Here is a 23723-nt window from a genome sequence, read left to right on the forward strand (position 1 = left end):
TACATGTAATGTGTAATGTTACTCAAGCTATTATGAAATGCTGCAGAATAAAATGAAAAAGCAGTGCCTGTCGTGACCAGAATAATTTGCTGACACTTTGAAACTATTAAAACTTAAAATCCCATTTAACTTTGTGTTGCTGTTAAAAATATGACCAAGCTAACTGAATTGTTTGATACTTTTCTATCCACAGCATGGAAACTTTGCCCATATTTTTCCTTGTGATTCCCATGATGTTTGTAAAATGTGTTATCAAGATGGTGCCTGTGAACCACAGTGACATACTGCGGGCTGCTTACAAAACTTCTAAATGTATCTCTTTTACATTGCTCGCACTGCACTCTGCAGAATGTAATTCTCCTTTAAGCAACATACTTTTGAACCATCTTAATGAACTAGCGATTTCATGATCTTCTTAAAGACTTGACGGACTTGACTCTCAAGCATGCAGTCTTCCCTAACCAGAAGCCCTGGATGAACCATGAGATCCACAGTCTGCTGAGGATCAGCTCAGTGGCATTCAAGTCTGGCAACCAAGTAAGGTACAAGAGGTCTAGGTATGATCTCCGAAAGCCATCTCACAGACGAAATGGCAGTTGTGGACTAATCTTTAATCACTGAAGAATGCTTGATATTTGTGGCAGGGCTTGAATGCTATTACCTCTTACAAAGTGAAACCGAGTGACATACTCTAGGTATCAACAAGGTTTCACTTCCAGATGAGCTCAATGCCTTCTATGTTTGCTTTGACTGTCAATACATGGAGAAACACTTCTTGAACTCCCGCAGCCCCCAGTGACCCTGTGATTTCAGTCTTCATGGCTGACATGAGAGCATCCTTCAGGGAGTGAACCCACGGAAACCATCCGGCCCAGATGGGGTACCTGGCTGAGCACTGAAGACCTGTGCTGATTGACTGGCTGGAGTGTTCATTGATATCTTTAATCTCTCGCTTTGGCAAAGTACCCACCTGTTTCAAGCAACTTTTGATCATACTGCTGCGTAAGAAAATTGTGGCAACCTACTTCAGTGACTGTCGTCCAGTAGCGCTTACATAAACTGTGATGAAATACTCTGAGAGGATGGTGATGAATTATATCAGCTCCTGCCCAAGAAGCAACTGGGATCCACTCTAATTTGACTATTGGCACAACAGGTCCGCAGCAGATGCCATCTCATTGGCTCTTCACTCAACCTTGGAACATCTGGACAGCAAAGATGCATACATCAGGATGCTCTTTTTCAACTACAGTTCGATGTTCAATGCTATCATCCCTTCAAAACTAACAATAAACTTTAGAACTTTGGCTTCAGTAGTTCCTGTGCAACTGGATCTCGATTTCCTCACTTGCAGACTCCATTCAGTTTGGAATGACAGCAACATATCCACAATCTCTATCAGTGCAGGTGCACCACAAGGCTGTGTGCTTAGCCCCTTGCTCTACTTGCTTTGTACTTGTAACTGTGTGGTTAAGAACAGCTCGAATGCCATATTTAAGTTTGCTGATGACACCACTGTCATTGGCCCGATCAAAGGTGGTGATGTACCAGCATGTAGAAGGGAGATTGAAAATCTGACTCAGTGATGTCATAACAACAACCTCTCTTTTGCTCATTGTCAGCAGGACAAAGGAGCTGATTATTGACTTCAGCAGGAGAAAACCAGAGCACCATGAGCTGGTCCTCATTGGGGGATCAGAGGTGGAGAGAGTCAGCAACTTTAAATTCCTCGGTGTTATCATTTCAGAGGATCTTTCTTGGGCCCAGCATGTAAATGCAATTACGAAGTACAAGTAGTGCCTCTACTTAGAAGTTTACAAAGATTTGGCATGTCATCTAAAACTTGGACTAACTTCTATAGAGGTGTGGTGGAGAGTATATTGACTGGATGCATCACAGCCAGGTATGGAAACGTCAATGCTCTTGAACGGAAGATCCTACCAAAAGTAGTGGATATGGTCCAGTCCATCACAGGTGAAGCTCTCCCCACCATTGAGCACATCTACTGTACATGGAGCATTATCGCAGGAAATCAGCATACATCATCAGGGATCCCCACCACCCAGGTCATCCTCTCTTCTCGCTGCTGCCAGCAGATAGAAGGTAAAGGAGCTTCAGGATTCATACCACCAGGTTTGGAAGCAGTTGTTACCCCTCAACCATCAAGCTCTGGAACCAGTGGGAATAACTTCACTCAACTTCATTCAAGTTCACCCAGCCTATAACTAAACTGTTCCCACTCACTTTCAAGGATTCTTCATCTCATGTTCTTGATATTTATTGATTAGTTACTTATTAATATTTATTTTCTATTCTTTGGTTTTTGCACAGTTTGATATTTGTCTAGCCTCTTGGGTGCAATCTTTCATTGATTCTATTATGTATGTTTAATTTACTGTGATTGCCTGCAAAAAAGCAAATCTCAGGGTTTATATATGGTAACATGTATGTACTTTGATGATAACTTTACTTTCAACTTTGAAATTAAGATTGGAATTACCAAGGAGAGATTAGAAAATGAAGATGGCCAATGGAAATGAGAAAATACTCATGATAGGCAGGTGAAGAAAATGAAATTAAGTAATGATTTTTTTTCAGTTTTATTAACTTACAGTGCAGCAAAAATGTAATTTAGAAATAATCAATAACAAATAGTATGCATCTATATGTGTTCTGAGCCAAGACATAATAGATTATCAGACTAGAGGGTACATGGAGCATTGTAAAACAAAAGAGCTGATTGTGAACTTCAGGTAAGTTAAAGGAACACATACCAATCCTCATAGAAGGATCAGAAGTGGAGGGAGTGAGCAGTTTCAAGTACTGGGGTGTCAAGATCTCTGAGGACCTAACCTGGTCTCAGTGTATCGATGCAGCTGTGGAGAAGGCAAGACAGTGACTGTATGTCATTAGGAGTTTGAAGAAATTTGATATGTCAACAAAAACACTCAAAAACTTCTGTAGATGTATCATGGAGAGTATTCTGATGGGTTGCATCACCGTCTAGTATTGGGGGTGGGATGGGGGGACTACTTCACAGGACCGAAAGAAGCTGCAGAGGGTCGTAAATTTAGCCGGCTCCATCTTGGGTTCTACTCTAACAAGTACCCAGGACATTTTCAAGGAGTGGTGTCTCAGAAAGGCAGCGTCCATTATTAAGGACCCCCAGCACCCAGGGTATGCCCTTTCCTCATTGTTACCATCAGGCAGGGGGTACAGAAGCCTGTAGGCACACACTCAGCGATTCAGGAACAGCTTTTTCCCCTGTGCCATCCGATTCCTAAATGGACATTGAACCCATGAACACTACCTCACTTATATATTATTTAAAATATATATTATTTCTGTTTTTGCATGGTTTTTAATGTATTCAATATATGTATACCATTATTTATTTATTTATTTATTTATTTACTTATTCTTCTATATTATGTATTGCATTGAATTGCTGCTTCTAAGTTAACAAATTTCAAGACACATGCTGGTGATAATAAACCTGATTCTGATTATAACAGAAAGTTCTTCAATGTTTGCTAATGATATGCTGACTAAGGTATTCTGTAGCAATCTAGCAATTGTAAATGTGTTAGCATTGACCACCCTGTCCCCAATATTCAAGCCCAAGACTGATCCTGAGACCACTTCTGTTATCTTCCCCTCTACCCCTACCCAACCCAAACCCATCCTATTGACTGGAGGTCTTCCCCGCTCCATCAGCAACCCACATTTGCCAAAGGATTTGCTGGAGATTGGATTATTAGCAACAAGCTTAGTATTGACAGAAGTCAGGAAATTCCTTATTCACGTCAGTCTGGTGTGATGAGGGGCCAGTTTTCTGGTTAATGGACAGTTTGGACAGTGGCTGACTCAGTGATTGATGGGTGCTGCAACTGTCCAGCCATATTATCTATGTGCTGGTTGGTTGGTAATACATTCTGAACATCAAACTAATTTCTCATGAATGATGTGAAAGGCAGCAGACTGTTTGAAAATGCCAGTGTTACACACAAGAGTTTCTGATTGACATTTTTCCATCAGGACCGTGTTGCAGACCAGTCCATCTCAGGCTGACGTTGAAATATTGCAGCCCATCAACCTTCAGCTTGTAGTACAGAGGAATCTGGCAGCAGACTGGTATCACAATATCCCAAGTGTAGAAATCAAAGGAGACTTGAAAACTGTTCATGTAAGTAACATCGAGTTATATGGGTATTTTCATTATGTTTTCATCTAAAGGTCTTCATGTAAGTTAGGGCTTAGACAACAGTGCTTTGAATGAGGTCAGTGCCAAATGACAGTCTTCGTTGATTGTGTATTGGATTACATATGACAAAGTATGCAATGTGGAAAGGAAATGTTGTCGGGATATCCTCTTACAAATGACTAATCTTACCTGATGTCTATTGCTTTGAAAGTATGACAGTGTTTGTACTGTTTTCCCCATCACGCTTTTCCCTTCTATATGCTGTGCAAGCAGTGCTCAACTGGGAGAGCAAGATAAAAATCTGCTTACGAAACATCGCAAGTGTGCTTGTTCTTGTTAATGATTCTATTTCTGAAACGTTTTCTTCTGAAGCCCTGTAATTTTAACTTCTTGTTTTGTTTCAGGTTGTCCTCGGTGAGGAAGACCTAACTGTTCTGATGAAAGTCATTGAGCAGAACCTCAGTGAAGGAGGCCAAAAACCAAGTTCACCCAAGGCACTGAAGGATGAAATAAAAAGTAATATTAGCATAATATTGTTTGTACTAATTCACTTGTGAAACCCTGGACTTTTACAATTGGGATAAAAAGCTAGTGAACTATGAAAAAACATCTGCATTGTTTCCGGAAAGTCCGGTGACACTTTGGTTTCCCCCCAGTAAGTTCTTAGGTATGTTAGTTGTTAATGCAAGTGACTGATTTCACTGTATATTTCCCTGTAGCCCACAATGTTCCACTGAACCATCCAAAAAGTAAATCAAAACCCTCCAAAAACGAATCTCTCCTACCTACATATCCCTCCATTTTCCTGACATTCATGTGCCTATCTAAATGCCTCTTAAAAATCTCTAACGCGTTTGCCTCTACTACCATACCAGGAAATGCATTTCAGGCATCCACAACTCTCTGAGTGAAAAATATACCTCTCACATCCTCTTTGAACCTACTCTCTCTTACTGTCAATGCATGCCCTCTAATAGGAGCTATTAGATATCTCTACCCTGGGTAAAAAATACTCGCTGTCTACTCTTATCTGTGCCCCTCATAAATCTTATAAACCTCTATCAGATCTCCCCTCAGCCTTTGACGCTCCAGAGAAAACAACCCAAGTTTATCCAACCTCTTGTGAAAGCACATGCCCTCTAAACCAGGCAGCGTTCTGGTAAACCTCTTCTGCACCCTCTCCAAAGCCTCAGCATCCTTCCTATAGTGGGGTGACCAGAACTGTAAGCAATACTCCAGATGTTGCCTAACCAGAGTTTTATAAAGTTGCAACATAACATCTGACTTTTGAACTCAATGCCTCAATTAATGAAAGCAAGCATTCCATAAGCCTTCTTACCACCCTATCGACCTGTGTTGCCACTTTCAAGGAGCTATGAACTTGGATCTCAAGATCTCGCTGCTCAGTAACGCTATTAAGGGTCTTGCCCTTATCAGTGTTCCTTCTACTTGCACTTGCCCTACCAAGGTGCAATACCTCACATTTATATGGGTTTCTTTTCCCATATCTGCAATCGATATATATATCTCCACTGCCCTACCTTTATCAATCTCAAACATCATCTTGTTAGAAACAAGGTTTGCAGGTTCAGCAAGGTACCAAGAAGGCAAATGAAATGTTGGCCTTCATTGCTAGGGGGATTGAGCTTAACAGCACGGATGTTATGCTGCAACTGTACAGGGTACTGGTGGGGCCACACCTGGAGTACTACGTGTAGTTCTGGTCTCCTTACTTGAAGAAGGATATACTGGCTTTGGAGGCAGTACAGAGGAGGTTCACCAGGTTAATTTTAGAGATGAGGGGTTAGATTATGAAGGGAGATTGAGTCGCACGGGACTGTACTCACTAGAATTCAGAAGAATAAGAGGAGATGTTGTAGAAACATATAAAATTATGAAAGGGGTAGATAAGATAGAGGCAGGAAAGTTGTTTCCACTGGTAGGTGAGACTAGAACTAGGGGACGTAGCCTCAAGATTTGGGAGTGTAGATTTAAGATGGAGATGAGGAGGAACTGCTTTTCCCAAAGAGTGGTGAATCTGGAATTCTCTGCCCAATGAAGCAGTAGAAGCTACCTCAGTAAATATATTTACGACAAAGTTGCATAGGTTTTTGCATAGTAGGGGAATTAAGGGTTATGAGGAAGAGGCAGGTAGGTGGAGATGAGTCCGTGGCCAGATCAGCCTTGATCTTATTGGATGGCAGAGTAGGCTTGACAGGCCAGATGGCCTACTCCTGCTCTTATTTCTTACGTTCTTATGAAAAACTCAAATCAAGTTGGTAAGACAAACACAGGTAGTTGGGACTAAATCTGGGCAACAGAGTTGGCATGGATGAGTTTGGTCAATGGGCCTGTTTCCATGCTGTATGACTTTATGATTCTATGTCTCTAATTGCCTATTTTGTTTGTTTGAGTCCACAATCATGTAAGTAAATGTGTAATGTGTTTAATTGAACTTTTTAACACTATGTATCTACTTGTAACTTGTGAGATTCATTGCCACCTTTCTTTTCAGAAGTTTTGCTTTTTAGGGAATGCTTTGCCTTTTTTTTTACTTTTGGAGGCCCAGATACTCAGAGGAACATGCCAAGCCTGATGTACTTTACAAAAGGTATCAACTCAGGTTGTATACTGCTGTGCCAGGATACAGGTTCAAATCCCTGCCTTCCTCACTGCTGTCCTGGGAGTCCAGCATGAATCCCTGTCCACTAGTGCTTGCCCAGAAATGAATCACCACACTAATTGATGTGGAAAGGCTGTCTGTGAGGATTGATGTTATAATTGTCACTTTTTTCAGATGTTATGCTTTTAGGGAATTCTCAGTTTTTGTTTTAAAGATGCATTTACTTAAGTGAGTAGTAATCCCCAGCAGGGGTTAAAGTGTGCAAGGTTGTATTAGTGAAATTTGTGGTTTTGATCGTACAGAAAGAGAAATTAAACACTTCAAAAACACAGTTTGCCTTTTTTTTCAACAAATAAAACATTCTTGTATCTTTGCTGCATTAATAAACTGGACTTCAATATCGTTGTTGAATTTAACTTTAATAATAGTTTGTACATTGATGATTAAACAGGAATAATTAAAGATCCCATTGAGGCAGCTAAACTGGGCAAGATTGTGGCAAGTAGTAATTCAACAGCAGATCAACTTACGGAAATAATGGAAGGAGGCGTGCCAAATGATGTTATTAAAGTTCAGCTGAACTTTGAAATCAAAGAGGTGAGTTGTGGCTTCTGAGTTTGAAAGTTAAAGCTTTTAAGAGAAGCCTCTCAGAATTGATTTTACTAATGTTGCCTATTAGTTTCAACTCCTTCCTGAGCATACTGCTAGATGTTTCTTGAAATGGGAAGTTCTCTTTGAAGCAAGCTGTGTAAAAGAAAGCATATAAAAAAAAACTAAATTAATTATTCACTGTTCATTTGATCCTTTTGCTTTCAGAGAAAATAAGCAAGCAGAGCTTTTAATGAACCAAATTGCAGAGGACCAACAACACAATTTGCAGTGCTGTTTTATGAAATAAGTTGAGCAGAATGAATGATGGTACCCTTTGTTGTCAGAAGCTTCAAACTCTTAGTTCAATCTTGCGTAGACTGGCAGTGAGCAAAGTTGCACAAAAATATCAAGAAATACCTTGACGACATTGCCAATAGGTGAAACTATAGCAGAATTCAGACCAAGTGACTGCAGGCTGGGAGAGTGGAGGATGTTGATCTGAGTTATTGGCGGTGTTGGCTTTGACCATATGTGCAGTCATTCTCCAGTTCAGAGCTGTTAACTATTTCTAATTCCCCAATTTAATAGCCAGGACATGGAGGTGCCTTGTTTCACTGCGACTTAAGCTGAGGCTTGTAAACTTGTGATCTTGGATCGATTGTGGCAGGTGAAGAGCAGAGGAGTTTTGTTGACATCCTTGCCATAATTTAATCTCAAGTACCCATAATGCAGATTATCTCATTGCTGCTTTGGAACTTTGTATTTACATTAGTTGCTTTTTTTTCCTACAAAATTGATATATAACACTTCAAAATTAATTTTGTTCGGTATAAAACACTTTGAGACATTCTCAAGGCAAATGCACACTACAAGCACACAGCAAAATACCATAAGCAGCATTGAGATGCTTGCCCGGTGTAACTATTTGATAGACGTTGACAGGGTGTAAGGGAAGTTGTTTCTTTGAAATTATACCTATACCTTAACCTGCACTCAAGACAATTAACATGGTTTGGGACAAAATGGTACCTCCAACAATACTGAATTCTGTTGCAACCACATAAAATAATCGAAAGGAAACCTGACATCATGTGGTTTCACTTCAGGATCCTGTGCTTTCCAGTGAAATGTTAGTCATCTATTAATTTTACAAAGTTATTCACATATACGTTAATGCTTCATTATTTTAGTCATTTCCATCATCTCTCATTTCTATCATTTAGTTGTGCTTTCCTGCCGTCTTCCATCTTATCAGTAACATTTTCATTGATTGGGAGAGCCACAGTTCAATCCTCTGGTGGGAATGTTGGACAAAATCTAAAAAGATTAATTTTTGAATTACGATTAATCATTGATTTAATACCACAGATGAATTCTATGCTACATCACAATAGAATGATAATATAAGTAAAAACAAAACATTGTTCAGCTATTGTTCAGATGAGTAATTGGTTTCTGTTACGATTTCAGGTCAAAGTAGAATTAACAAAAAAAATTAACAAGCGTCAAAATCCATTTCTCGTGTTTCATGTGGCTCAACTGGGAACTGAAACCAAAATGAGAAACTATGATTTGAGTGCAACAGCGTACTTGAAGAAAATTGGTTTGAACTGCTGTGAATTTACAGGTAGGATGAATGCCTGAGAGAATCACAATAAAAGTAAAATGGAGTGTGTGAAAAGGTCTTCTCCTAGTCCAGGCATTTTGATGTGCTAACCTCACCATCTCGCCACTCAGTTCTTCTCCTAGTCCAGGCATTTTGATGTGCTAACCTCACCCTCTCACCACTCAGTTCTTCTGAGCACCCCGTTGTGCTTCAGATATTCACTGAACTTTGTCAAAACGTGTATCAGTCTCAGCAGTGCTTCTGATATTAATACTTATCCAGCCTGCACACTTGTTACTTAGTTTTACCATCTGTGCCTATTGCATTATATAATCAAAACGTATACAATGCTTTTTTCCTGTTAATATCAATTCTCCACATTCTCTACTATTTCTTGTAAACCTTTAGGTTTAATCTGAATACAAGTCAGGTCAAGTCACATTTTATTGTCATTTCGACCATAAACTGCTGATACAGTACACAGTAAAAACGAAATAATGTTCTTCCAGGACCATGGTGCTACATGAAACAACACAAAACTACACTAGACTAAGTGAGACAACACAAGGCTACACTAGACTACAGAAAACAACACAAAGACTACACTAGACTACATAAAGTGCACAAAACAGTGCAGGGCAGTACAATAAATAATAAACAAGACAATAGGCATAGTAAAGGACAAATTACAATGTAATAAATGATGTAAATGTCAGTCTAGACTCTGGGTATTAAGGAGAATGAGAATTAGAAACAAGTGTAGGTCAACTGGCCCTTTGGGCATGCTGTGTAACACATCAATGTTATGTCTGATCACCTACCTTAGTACCAGTTTCCAGCATTATCCATGTAACCTTAGATATTCATTCTGAATTGACTCAAAACAAGGAGAATCCTTTAAGTATCTAGAACAGTAAATCAATTCATTTAAGTTATCCACGTAGCCCTAGACTTAGATACCCCTGGCCTTTAATAACCATTTCCCTCTTAAATGCATATGATATTCAGCTTAATCCTTTTATTTAGTCAGTAAGAATTTTTTACTGAATCCATTAAAATGCTCATGATTATTAAGCCTTTAACTTTTGGCTGTGAATTTCAACATTGGATTTTATTAGTCTTGTAATTAAATTGGTCTTATATTGAATGCGATAACATCTAATATTGCCACTAGTTGTTGTTTACATCTACTTATAGTTCAGGTGCATTAACACCAATTATCCTCATTTTGAATTGAACTTGCAGTCTGCTGATGTCTGTTCATGTATTTCTTTTACTGTGCAGACAAACTGGCTCCATTATAAGCTTTGCCTCAGAGGTATGCTGAATGTACAGTACATCATTATTGAACAATGTGTCACAGTGTTTCTCATTATAAATATTTAACATGTATTGAACTATATTTTGAAGAGCCTTTGTGCTTCCATAAAATTCTTGAGGAAAAAGCATATTTTTCTGGCAGCATTATTGTTGAATTGTTTGTTGCATGTTTCATTTTTAAAATGGAATCGTCTCCCCATGAGCAGCAGTGGATGCAGGGATGATGTTTCTTTTAGCTGGGAGTGTGAAGTCTGGGGTTTCAGAAAAAGGGGAGGCAGTTTGATTCAGAGAACACTGGAGGGCTGTGGAGACAGTGTTGTAATCATTCCGAGCATAGTTGTTACGTTATGTTAGAAGACAGCGGCTAATGCAGATGAACTGAACACACTGATGAGGGAGAGGGAGAAGTGGAGAGTCCATCATTGTGCCTGACGCTGGCCGCCTAGGCCTGAGTCGACGTAGTAGTAGTGTTATGTAGAAGGATATGGGGAGAGTGCAGGAATTAGCATTGAGGCAAAAGATCAGCTATTATCGTAATGGGTCAAAGGGTTGTGTGGGCTATTCATGTGCTCCTATTTCTTATGCTGTTACTTATATAGAAGGAATCAAGTCCCCTCCTGCAGCATTTCTGAAATTAATATTGATGTGTTTTCCTCCACACGAACCAGAGTCATCCTTGCTTGGGTTTACTGCTGATGAATTCCTTCATGCCCTGATTAGCTTGCATGAAAGTATCTGTTTTTATTCAAACTAAAATCTGCCTTTCTGTAGAAAATAATCTTTGAGTGTTGAGCGTTCATTAAATAGTCAAGGCTTGTGGTTGAGGCCTCAGTGTCAGTGTGTCCAGAAATTGGAGGCCCAAGTTCAGGCCAGGGTTTGGAAATTGTAGGCATGGAAGTGGCCTGTTGGAGACTTGTCTGTGTGTGATTGGGTGGGACGAAGCATCGGTGGACAGAGCTCTTGTTGTTCTGTTTAGTTGCTGTTGTATTGTTCTGCTGAAAATTGTGGGCATGCAACGTTGACAATGGATTTTGTGTTGACTCTTTCAGACTACCCCCAGCACATCCTTAGATTTGGTGTTTGTTAACCCAAATGATGCATTTCACTGTATTCTTCAATGTACAAGTGATAAATAAATTAATCTGAATCTGTATCTTAAAAGAATTGACTTATTGTTCTGGATACTTAAAGGATTCCCCTTTGTTTGGGTTAATACAGAATGCAGAAAATGATCCATTCTAAATACTTTTCAGCTCAGAATAAACTTTTAAATTGTAACAGCAAAATTAACTAAATAATACTGAGAGTCAGAAGAAACAATTCACTGATTTTTTTCCGGGGCCTGGAATTTAGCCGTTCTGGAAGATAAATAGTTCTTGTTAAATTTAGATATATGTATTCCACAAGGTTAAGACTTTTAAAGTTAAATTTAATCCTTTGTGCTTTCACCTCATTTGAGTTCTTTCTACCTCCAACATTTCTCTTCCCTGGAAGCTTTGGTGGTGGAACACAGATGCTGGAAACACCACTGCTGTCCCATCAAGCACAATGCTTCAGAGTGCTGATTTTTTTATTGTTCTTTTATTGCTGGAGACCCGGATGTTCACAGGAACATGCTCAGCTTCATGTACTTTATAAGGCATCACACAGGAACCCGGCATGAATACCTGACCACTGGCGTTTGCCCAGAAATGAATCACCCGACAAGTTGATATGAAAAGCTGCCTGTGTTGTACTTCTCTGGCTCAGTCGAACAGCATTGAGCTGTGCAGCAAGAGGCTGCATGCACCCTGTCTGGCAGAGTGCGTGTAGGGTAACACTGGGGACAGGTTGCACCTACTCTTTGTGCTGACAGAGACTGCAGGATACTGCAGTCTCTTACCTGTTTGATATGATTTGGCCATTTTGGCTATGCAGCCTCTCCATGCACGTGAGCTGCATGCAAATTGTACCACATGATGTTTTAGCTAATGTAATAACTGATGGTAGTGAACAAAAGTAGAACTCTTAGACTCTATGACTCTAAGGTCCGTATATCGTAGCGTTACGCACTCTATCCGTGCAGACCTTTTGGCCCATTTACACTAGTCCTACTTGCTCACATTAGGTCTGTTGTTATTCTAAGTCTTGCCTTTTGAAACCTTGGAGAAATTTCAGTGCTCCAGTGATGTTGGTTGAACTTGTTAAAAAAATGTTGTACTGTTTAAGAATCAGCGTTTTAATATTTTTAACTATTTTATGTTGATAAATTTTATTAGATTTTTATGCAATTGCCTAGCTTTATTCTCATTGTTTGAAATTACATTCGCACATGAAATCTAGCCAGATGTTCTCAGAGTAATACCTGCTGCTTATTTTGTTGCAGATTCAAATAACAAACCACTTAATTTGATCAGTTCTTCAGACAAACCTGGAGCGGATCTTCTAAAAGTGCAATATATCAAGGTAGTGGTTCATACATGATAATTTTTTTTATACATGGTAGCTAACTGCAGTGAGAAAATGCATTTTGGTTAATAGCAGCCGGTAATATTGGTGACAGTGAAGTTTTACTCTTAACAATGACTGAGTTGAGCCTAACTACTTCATGTAATTTAACCAGTTTCCCCCAGGATCAATAAAATATGACTATGACTAATGCTTGAAAGCAGAAAATGCTGGAGATACTGAGCAGGCTGGACATCAACTGTGAAAAGATCGTTGGCTTTATATCAGAGTTGGAAAATTGCAAAACAACACCTGTTTTAATTTTAAGAGAAGGGAGCAGTGAAAGGAATGTATGTGATTGGATAGAGGCCAAAATTGCCTTGGTAATATTTACTGCTGATGCCATCTTAGATATGGTGAAGGATGCTTGTTAATGAAGATTGATATGTTGGAGGAAAACTAGGAAGGGATTAGAGAGTAAAGGAAGATGAAAAGCAGTACTGGAGCCATGTGGTGTTGAAACCAGCTTTGCTGGAAATCTGAAGTAAAAGAGAATGGTAGGAATCCTCAGCAAATTAGGTTACGTCTTGGACAGAATAAAACGGCTTCCGAAATAGGGCTGTAATCTCCCACCAGACCTCGTCAGTTCCAATACAAACGGGAAAGGCTGATTATCTGAAATTGTTGTCCCCAGTGTTGCAGGATTCCTAGTTGAAGATGAGGAGTTGTTCTTTGAGATTAAATTAAACAATGCTGACAGACAAAAGCAGAGGTCACATTGCGATGGAGAATTAAGGTGTATCTAGGCAGATCTGATTTGATGTCCATCCCATTATGACATCCTCTTTGTTCCATCCATTCATCTCCCCCGGTGCACATTATATGTGTTCATTAATTCTGAGGTAAATTTAAGAGCATGTTTCTCTTTAGAAGCTGTTTGACTTGCTGAGCAGCTTCACCATTTTCTCCTTATTACAGATTTCTGGCACCTACAGTTTAAAAAAAGTCTTTCTGAAGTATAATCCTTTCAAAATTTAAAAAGAAAGTTGGAAAAATGTTAGCACCCACTGACAATGGCAAGCGCTGAATTCACGGCTCTCTAAGTAGTGTACCCAAAAAAAATGTCAGTATCTATAGACATTTTTTCAGATAAATTCTCCCAGGTTGTAAATTGTGGTAAAGGATACACATGAAGAAAAGTGTAAATTATAATGTTTGAAGAGTGGTGAGCAAATAAACAAATGAATAGGACTGGTTACTAGAACTGTGTATTTTTTTAATTTTAACATTATAACTTTGTAATCAGTGATATTTTTAATTGCAGGCAGATCGAAATGGACCACATTTCAAAACTACGTATGATGGTACTGAGCAAAAGATGATTGTAAGTACAGGATATTCAAAATGGATTGAATGCGAAACTGTTTATTGCTTTTCCTCTCTTGAAGACTCTGCCCAAGTTTCCACAGATGCTGGCAGATTTGCTGGACTTTTCCAGTTTTTATTTTCAGATTCCTAGCAACTTCTATAACAAACTACAAGGAGTTGTGCATTTTTTAGTTCCAACATGTTTCAGTTCTCTCTCTAATCACTGGGATCATACATAATGTTACCTGCATGGTTTTGATTTCCTTCCTATTGTAGACATCCTCTGTTTTTTCTACTTCTTACCCTATCTTCAACTTACAACATACTGATTTTATGACATGTTTGCCTGCATTTCACTGCTTCTTCCACCAGATATTCATTCTATAGCATAATTTATTAATAAAGAGCCAATAAACAAATTAAATATGTCCTAATGAGGGTTTTAGCCCAAAACATCGACTGTTTATATTAGTTTTCATAGATGCTGCCGGCCCTGTTGAGTTCTTTCAGCATTTTGTGTCTGTTGCTCTGGATTTCCAGTGTTACGTACCCCGTAACTGGGTTGCCAAACCAGCAGAAATGGACCGCTTAGTTGGAGTCTGGATTACTGGAACTAAGAAAGTTTTATTAAAGAAATAAGTAACACAGTACTCTAATAGTAAGGATATAATGCAACAGGTTAGCAATGGTAAAACACATGTACACAGAACTAGGATAATAGGAATCAATCAAGCTCTATCGCAGTCTAGGGGTAAAATGATCAGTCTCAAGTGACGCAGAGTTCAGTTCAGCTTGGTACAGTTCGCAGTAATCGCTGTTGTGCTGTTGGAGAGAGAGAGAGAATATGCAAATTTCCTGATTCAAAACAGACCTTTGATGTTCCTCGCAGTTAGCTTTTGGGCGAGCCCTTTTACTGTCTTCTGAGGTCACCGACTGTGACCTCTCCATTCCGGATACAATTGTCCTTCCGCGGTGAACCCGGCACCCAGGCAAGGGCGGACACACACACCAGGTTCCCGCTGATCGTACCTTTTCACCCTGTGCATCTATGATTGGTCCCGCGACCAGACCTCCAAAACTCCAAAACTCCCACCAACTTGTGGGGGCACACTGCACTTCCAGGGTCTCGTTATCTCGTGGTGTCTGTCTTGCCTTAGCGAACCTGTTCCTTTTATCCCCCTGCTGGGGTATCGCCTGTCCATCAAACTTCAAACAGTTCAGGTTCAAAGCAACCGGTCTGACAATACTCGGAACTGTGTCTCTTTTCGTTAATCTCTCTTATCTCCCATTAACATTTCTGAATGCTGCTCCATTGTCTCACTTAACTCTCTCATTAGCATCAATCTTCTGATAACTTGGTCTTTTGTCACACCAGCATCTGCAGAATCTCTTGTGTTTAAAATAACATGGATGCTGGTAAATGGAAGATTGGCAACCACGCTGCCTTGTGTAAGGAGATTGGGGGTTCAAGTCCCACCCCATTATCTCTGAAATGCAATAACTTAGTTCTATCAGTTCAAGGATGGATGTAAAAGTGTCAGTGGAATTATTTAGAAGAATTCCAAGAGAACAGCAAATTTGAGTCATAAAGTTACTGCAATCTTAATTAAAGAGTTCAGTATTGCAATCGGCTGTGGGGCATGCTCGGAGGATTTTCAAATGAAGCCATAAGTGTGGAGCATGGAAACAAAAAGGGGTGAACACTTTAGGATATTCTACAAGTGTCTGAACAGTCAGTGGGAAACTGAGGAGTAGATAAATCATGGAGATTTGTGAAAATAGACTGAAAGTAATAATGGATTTCAACATCTCAACATTAATGTGGATTGCCATAGCATGAAATATGTAGGCAAGGAGAAGCAGAACTTTTATACTGTGTTTCGGAGTGCTTTATATGAGCCAGTACATAGATAGTCCAAGACAAGGGACAGTACTAGACCTAAAGTTTGAGAAAAGGGCTGGATAAGCAGTGATAGTAGTGAAGTCGCCAGCACCAATAAAGAAATAAATAAAGTTCATTCAGGTCCTCTGATGAGTCTTTTAACATGGCCGAGTCTATTGACTTGAAGTAATCCCATAGGTGCTCCTCTCCCTCCTATGACCACCTCTTTGTTATTACCTCTGGTGCCTTTCTCTTCAGCATCTGCCTGTATGCAGGTAGAAAGAAGATAGCCAAATGATTAGATTTCCTTTAATATGGTCTTGCAATGTAATGGTAGGCATTCTTAATGGTGGTGTAGCAGTCGTTGAGTGTGTGGGGTCCTCTGGTGCTGCAGGTGATGTGCTGATGAGCAGTGATTTCTTCAAACTAGCCTCATATGATTTCTTCAAACTAGCCTCATACAAGTCCCCCGGTAAGGATGTGAAAGGCACCAGGGTAGGCTGTTTTTTGTTTGTTAATCATGGCACTCAGTACGTCGAGGGCTTGTTGGGCATTTGCCTTTGGCAATATGTAAACTGCGGTCAGGTTCACTGTGGAGAACTCTCTTGGTAAGTAGAATGGTTGGCACCTTATCATTAGATATTCCAGGTTGGGAGACCGAGAGTAAGATGACCACTACATCTGACTACCACGATAAGTTTATCATGAAACATACCCCACTGCCTCTTGCAGCAGTTCTGTCCAGTTGGTGGATTGAGAACTCCTTGGGCTGGAGTTCCATGCTCGGGGTGAGCCATGTCTCAGTGAAATAGAAAAGCATTTCCCTCTGATACAGCATTCTTGCCCTTGGGTCTTCTATCTTCCTCTCCAATCACTGTACATTAGCAAACATGAGGAGAGATGGTTGAGTACTCTATCACTTTAGTCTAGCATGAAATCCACCCTGGTGTCTTCTCTTCCGCTGATGACCAACCTACGCCCACTTCAGCACCTCCATCGAGTGGTTTGGGAGTGGCTAGTGTAAGTGGAGGGATGAGCCAGAGAGTGATTGAGGGAGTGGTCCATTTGGAGCTATGAAAGTCTAGGAGGAGCTGTGTCTGGAGTTGGTCACAATTGGATTGGACCTGGAGACAAGGAAAACCCTATCTGTGTTCTGAGTGCAAAGTCATAGGCAAGAGCAAAATGCAGGAAATGTAACTGATGCAGCTGAGAATACTGTCACCATCTTTTACAGATGGCTGCCTTCTTTGTAGATGCTTTTTATTAAAAAGTCATACAACTTAAAATAGTGTTGTAAATTTGAATTTTTTGTTGTTCACTAGTTTATTGTATCTTTCCCCAATATTTTTGTTATTGTTTGTAAGATTATAAAAGTTTATCAAACCTCTGGCGGAGCACGAAGTTTTGCAACATAGGATTCTTTTCTTTCTTTTTGATGCATCCGTAAATTTTCCTTTTCTTGAGCTCTACACTGAGGTCATTAATTGGTCCCACCTCTCTGCATAATGTTAGATCTGAACAACCCTGTGCCCTGGTTTTAAGAAACCAATTTAAGTACACACTTTTGAACTGGTACTTCAAAGATCCCAAATCGAATGGTCTTATCTGTATGGTAATTATAATGGACCATAATTATTGGTGTACTTTTCTAAACGTTTCATTTGCTACTTGATTCATATTCTGTCCTGCTGTTAGGCAGCTGAAGTACTACTACTATTAAGGATGCTAACCTGTTTCTTCTTCCCAACACACTGCTTCAACATGTTGCCAGTATCATTCCTCATCACTGGAGTGATCGTATCCATTTTCCTTTCTTCCACAATATTCAGTCGTCCCCATCATTAACTTTTCAACCATGTGTCAGCCAGAGCTATCATTTTGAACCATTTATTTCTGTTGAAGTTATTAACTTTTGTATCTTGTAACAAATGCTGTGTGCCTTCAAATATGAATCCTTAATTTTATTATTTTTCATTTCTCTTGACTCTATATGCTGGTGCTTTCCTGATGCCCTCTGATTGTGTTGTTACTTCTTTCCTTTTATTTGCTAAATACCCCTTCACCTTAGCTTCTGCCTTCTGCTTCCTGCTTGGATTTTCTCCCTTCTCATTCTACCCTCAGGTTCTCTTTCCACCCACCCACCCCCCCCACCAAACTAGCTAATTGAAACCTTTGGCTTCCTTTGTGCTATAAGGAAATACAATCAGTCCATTGAGTGTATGCTGGCTGTCAGAGGAATTCCACCAATCCAATCACTGCAATATGTTCTCTCATCATCTCTCCATGATATTCCTTCCACTTATGCTACTAAGGGCAACTTATTGTTGCCAAATAACCTAACAATCAGCAGATGTTTGGAATGTGGGAGGAAACTGATGCACTCGGGAGTAATCCATATAGCCCAGGGGCAATTGGTGCTACCTGTGTCGTGTTTGCATGGAAGTCAGAGTTGAACCTGAGTTGCTGGAGCTGAGACAGAGTCACTGAGACAAGTATTTAATGTTGAAAACTTTTAGGTGCAGAATAAAAATAGAAATTGCTAGAATTCTACAATAGGTCAGCAGTTTTAAACATCTGTTGCCATACTGTTGCTTCAGATGTGGAGCCTTTAGTTCTATTGCTCTGACTCTATATGTTTCCAGGCTCAACAAGCATTTCTAGGCTTCATGTCAATTCTAAACCCATGTTTAAATGTGAAGAATTTTTAATGCAAACAGAAGCAATTTACTTTTCCCATGTTACCCTGACTCTGTTTTTAAAGCATCTGTTCACAAATGTTTGCTCTTAATTTCTCATTTGCACTATAATGAAGTTGTGCATTTAGTGGGATTGACTAAAAAATGATTTTTTTTGAATTTTGACATTAGATTGCTTTCTCTTCTCTTGACCTGATCCTGCACTCACAAGCTTTGCTTTCAACGGTCAACTTCCTGGCAGGTGTGTTCCCATCAAAAAATATTGCAGAAGGTCATGAAGCAAAGATGAGCACAGAAGCTCACGCAAAGAAAACTTTGACAAAAACAGGTAGGTTATTAACAAGGAAAAGCTAATTTTGTTTGTACTGAATTTTCAGTTTACCTTTTGCATTTGTGAAAACTGGCCTTGAATTGTTTCAAGCAACGCACATCAAAGTTGCTGGTGAACGCAGCAGGCCAGGCAGCATCTCTAGGAAGAGGTACGGTCGACGTTTCGGGCTGAGACCCTTCGTCAGGACTAACTAAAGGAAGAGCTAGTAAGAGACTTGAAAGTGTGAGGGGGAGGGGGAGATCCAAAATGATAGGAGAAGACAGGAGGGGAAGGGATGGAGCCAAGAGCTGGACAGTTGATTGGCAAAAGAGATATGAGAGGATCATGGGACAAGAGGCCCAGGGAGAAGGAAAAGGGGGAGAGGGGGAAAAACCCAAAGGAGAGAGAGAAAAAGAATGTGTGTATATAAATAAATAACAGATGGGGTACGAGGGGGAGGTGGGGCATTAGCGAAAGTTTGGGAAGTCAATGTTCATGCCATCATGTTGGAGGCTACCCAGACGGAATATAAGGTGTTCCTCCAACCTGAGTGTGGCTTCATCTTTACAGTAGAGGAGACTGTGGATAGACATATCAGAATGGAATGTGGAATTAAAATGTGTGGCCACTGGGAGATCCTGCTTTCTGTGGCGGACAGAGCGTATGTGTTCAGCAAAACGATTGTTCTAACCTTTTGCTGTGATGTATGTGGTCTTCCCTTTTGTGGGATTATGATATGTACAGTAACAGTTTTACTTGGCAGTACAGTGATTCATAAGCAGAATTGCATTTGCAGTCAGTTCCCGTTCAGTTACTTCTTGTTCCTAACTTTATGGTGTGTTATTTCAATTACTTTTAGAATAAAATATTAGGAAAATGTACTTCATCAAATGGTGACTATGTTATAAATTGAGGCAAAATTTGTATGGCCATTCCTCCTCTCATCAAACAAATGGATGCCAAACAAATGTGAATGTGCTGAAACTGGGATGAGAGCTGCACTGTATAATTACAGCTTGAATTATCTGAAATTCCATTTAATGTATATTCAAGGCATTGTCTTTAAAAAAATTTATTCTGTCTGTTGTTGCCTATTGCTGTAGTACTTACAGGCAAGGGATTGTTGGTGTTTTTCGGAGCTGTGAGAATTAGAAATATCTCTTCTATTTCTGTAGTTGGTAGAGTTCCTTTCACTACCAGCCATTCAACATCCAATGATGTTTGCTGAACATGGCTGTGAACTCAAGCTTTGACATTTTCATAGTTTGATGTTCTGCAGTTTACAGTATGTCTAGTGGTCATCATGTTACTGCAAGCTCAATTTTGTAAAACATTTAGAAACAAACAAATTTACACCTTGTTATCTTTGCTATCGATGTTATAGTTGTCACTGCACAGGATGCAGCCACTCGGCCCAACAACTGCATGGCAGCTCTCTGCAGAGCAGCCTAGTCAGTCCTAAACCTGTTCCATCCTGGAAGCCTAGTACACATTGATTGTCTTTGCATTAATCACCCTTGTGGGCAATGAGGTGCCAGGTGATTATCATTTGCATTAAGAAAACAGCTTCACCAATTTAACCTTGAGGCTAAAATGCCTTATTTGGAACCATTCTTTGAAGTGTTCTCCTCTTACACACTCAAGAACCTGCTGTACTTGCTAAACTTGGTGACCAGAGCTAAAAGCAAATCTGTAGTTGTGGCTAACCAACTGTCAGTTATGTGCAGTGTAAACAAAATTTGTAATTTGGATATCAGTATTTGTTTTTCTTAGCGCTGTCTTTTCAGATTATTAACCAAAAGAATATTTTTCTATTCAGTACCTGTAGATGCAGATTTTGATATATTTGACTTGAAATTTTCTGCTGAGCTGGGGGCATTGAACATATTTGTCTGTGATGACAAGTCCAGCATTGCTGACATCAAAATACAAGGTAAACAAAGCCAAGTTAAGCTTTTGATCCTAAGACCAAGCACTATATCAAAAATGATTTCATTAATGCTCCCCTCAAGCTTCAGTTGAAGAAATCTCTAAAGCAAGTATTTAAGTAAGTGCTCGATGCCTCACACATTAAAAAGTTCCTCCATTTTTGTCACTCAGAGGGGGAGACCTGGGGTTTTTGGAGATAGAAAGTCCTGAGAACACCTGAAGAATCCTTGTGTGTCAAGGTTGTGGGTTAGTTACTTCATCTCCTGCACTCTTTCTGCTCTGTAGATCAGAATTGTTTTGCTAAATCTTGGCCTATGGATGTTTTCAACCTTGAGTTTTAATGGAATTCCAGGGAAAATTGTCAGTTAACTAATAAGGTTAATGGGAAGACTATGTCCTAAGTATTCTCTCAGGAACTGACTGCATTAGATTTGCCTCTTCCCAACTCTGTTAATTGTACCTTTCTAGAGGTTCATGATGTTTTCATAGCTGGTGTTGGAAATTGCTGAGAAGAATCAGTTTGTCCCTGTTTGCAGCTTGGATCAGAGTTTCAAGAAGGTTGAAGTAGAATAAAAATTTATTGTATTAATGAAAGGTGCTAGGCCACAGATGTGGCACGTATCAAATGTGAGTAGATGACTATTCTAGAGAAACTTACATTTGCAAGAAAGCACAAGTACCAAATTGCACTGCACTGTCGTGTTAACTCAGAGTTAGTTAATTGCTGGTTGTGGAGTCAGATTTGATGGTCAAAAGGTTTCTTTCTATTACATGATTCTATAGTTTGTCCCAAAACAAATGATTGCCACAATTTGTTGTCAAAAAATGTTGCAGGTATGGATGCATCTGTAACTATGCAGCCAGAACGGACAGAAGTTTTTGCCAGACTGAAGGATGTTATCTTAACAGATGTTGGCCCAAGGACTCTTCATAAAAAGGTGAGCCATTCTAAATAGTATGTAATGATGTAGTTCCAGAATGCTGGCTAAAGGGGACTGTGTTAGTGGTAATAATGCATACAGATTAAATACATATTTTTCTTTGATTATTTGTAGAAAGTTGCTCAGTTATTTTGCTTGCCAGCCAAAGTTTTCATGCAGGCCAACTTTAACCAATTAGTAGCATCACGATGAATCAAAATCAAACTCAGGTTTGGTATCACTGGCATATGTTGTGAAATTTGTTGTTTTGCAGTAGCAGTACAATGCAATACATAATAAAAGCTATAAATTACAATAAAAAGCATATATAAAAAGAATTAAGTAAGTAGTGCAAAAACAGGGGAAAATACTGAAGTTGTGTTCATGGGTTCATTGTCCATTCAGAAATCTGATGGCAGAGGGAAAGAAGTTGTTCCTGAAATGTTGAATATGTGGCTTCAGACTCCTGTACCTCCTCCTTGATGGTAGCAATGAGAAGAGGATATTACCTAGGTGATGGCGGTCCTTAATGATTGATGCCACCTTCTTTAAGACATCGCCTTTTGAAGGTGTCCTGGATACTGGGGAATTTAGTACCCATGATGGAGCTGGCCGAGTTTACAACTTTTTGCAACCTTTTCCAATCTTGAATAGTGGACCCTTCTTAACAGATGGTGATGCAACCAGTTAGAATGCTCTCCATGATACATCTGTAGAAATTTACTAGTGTCTTTGGTGACATACCAATTCTGCTCAAAGTCCTAATGAAATATCATCGCTGGTGTGCTTTCTTTGTAATTGCATCAAAATGATGGACTCAGGATAGATATTCAGAGATGTTGACACCCAGGATCTTGATACTGTTCACCCTTTCCACTGCTGATACCTTGATGAGGAATGGTGTATGTTCCATTGACTTCCCCTTCCTGAAGACTACAATCACTTCCTTGGTCTTACTGATGTTGAGTGCAAAATACCATGCCACCAGCTGATCTATCTCATTCCTGTATGCCTCCTCGTCACCATCTGAAATTCTGCCATCAAAGGTTGTGTTGTTGGCAAATTTATTGATGGTATTGAGCTCTGCCCAGCCAGCCAGACGTGGGTGTAGAGAAAGTAGAGCAGTGGGTTAAGTATGCATCTTTGAGATGCGCCATTGTTGATAACAGTGAGGAGGAGATATTACTTCCGATCTGCACAGACTGTAGTCTTTTGGAGAGGAAGTGAAGGATGCAGTTACAAAAGGAGGAACAGAGACCCAGGGTTTGGAGCTTGTTGATTTTTAGAACTGAGTGGATGATAGTGTTGAATGCTGAGCTGTTATTAATAAACTGCTATTGCCCAAGAGATCTAAGGCTAAGCGAGGGCCAGTGAGATTGCAACCATGTTGACTTATTGTGGCGATTGGCAATTTGCAGTGTGTCTAGGTCCTTGCTTGGGTAGGAGTTGATTCTAGCCATGGCCAACTCTCAAAGCACTTCTTCATGCAATAGATCTGAGTGCCTTTGGACGATAGTTATTGAGGCAGCTCACCTGGCTCTTCTTGGACACTGGTGGGATTGTTGCCCTTTTGATGCAGGTGGGAACGTCTGCAGCACTGAGAGAGTGAAAATGTCAGGTGAGCCAGTTATCCTGTAAGGTTATGAGCCAAGCTGTTGCGTCATTCGTGTTCTTCAGCTTCCATACTGCAATTCTGAATCCTGTACTTTATGGCCTGTGGTGCATATGCCGCACTGGGGCCTGGAGTCTGGAGTCTAATGTGAGGAACTGGCATAGGTTCAGTTCCCATTCCTTTCAGTAGGGATTACTGGCTAGGTGGTCAGGAGGTAAGAAGAAATCTTTTTTTC

General features: G+C 39.9%; 1 protein-coding gene across 1 annotated transcript in view; it reads left to right on the top strand.

Annotated features, from left to right (window-relative positions):
* vps13c (vacuolar protein sorting 13 homolog C) overlaps window positions 1-23723 on the top strand; it is a 387871-nt gene that overhangs the window by 151820 nt on the left and 212328 nt on the right. Inside the window, exons 34-42 of the mRNA XM_072282204.1 lie at window positions 4039-4186; window positions 4609-4720; window positions 7279-7424; window positions 8889-9045; window positions 12710-12789; window positions 14096-14155; window positions 18889-19045; window positions 20847-20960; window positions 21791-21894. Of these exons, the coding sequence (XP_072138305.1) occupies window positions 4039-4186; window positions 4609-4720; window positions 7279-7424; window positions 8889-9045; window positions 12710-12789; window positions 14096-14155; window positions 18889-19045; window positions 20847-20960; window positions 21791-21894 (1078 nt within the window). The remainder of the gene's footprint in view (window positions 1-4038; window positions 4187-4608; window positions 4721-7278; window positions 7425-8888; window positions 9046-12709; window positions 12790-14095; window positions 14156-18888; window positions 19046-20846; window positions 20961-21790; window positions 21895-23723) is intronic.

Source organism: Mobula birostris, chromosome 18 (assembly GCF_030028105.1).
Source record: "Mobula birostris isolate sMobBir1 chromosome 18, sMobBir1.hap1, whole genome shotgun sequence".
Taxonomy (NCBI): Eukaryota; Metazoa; Chordata; class Chondrichthyes; order Myliobatiformes; family Myliobatidae; genus Mobula; species Mobula birostris.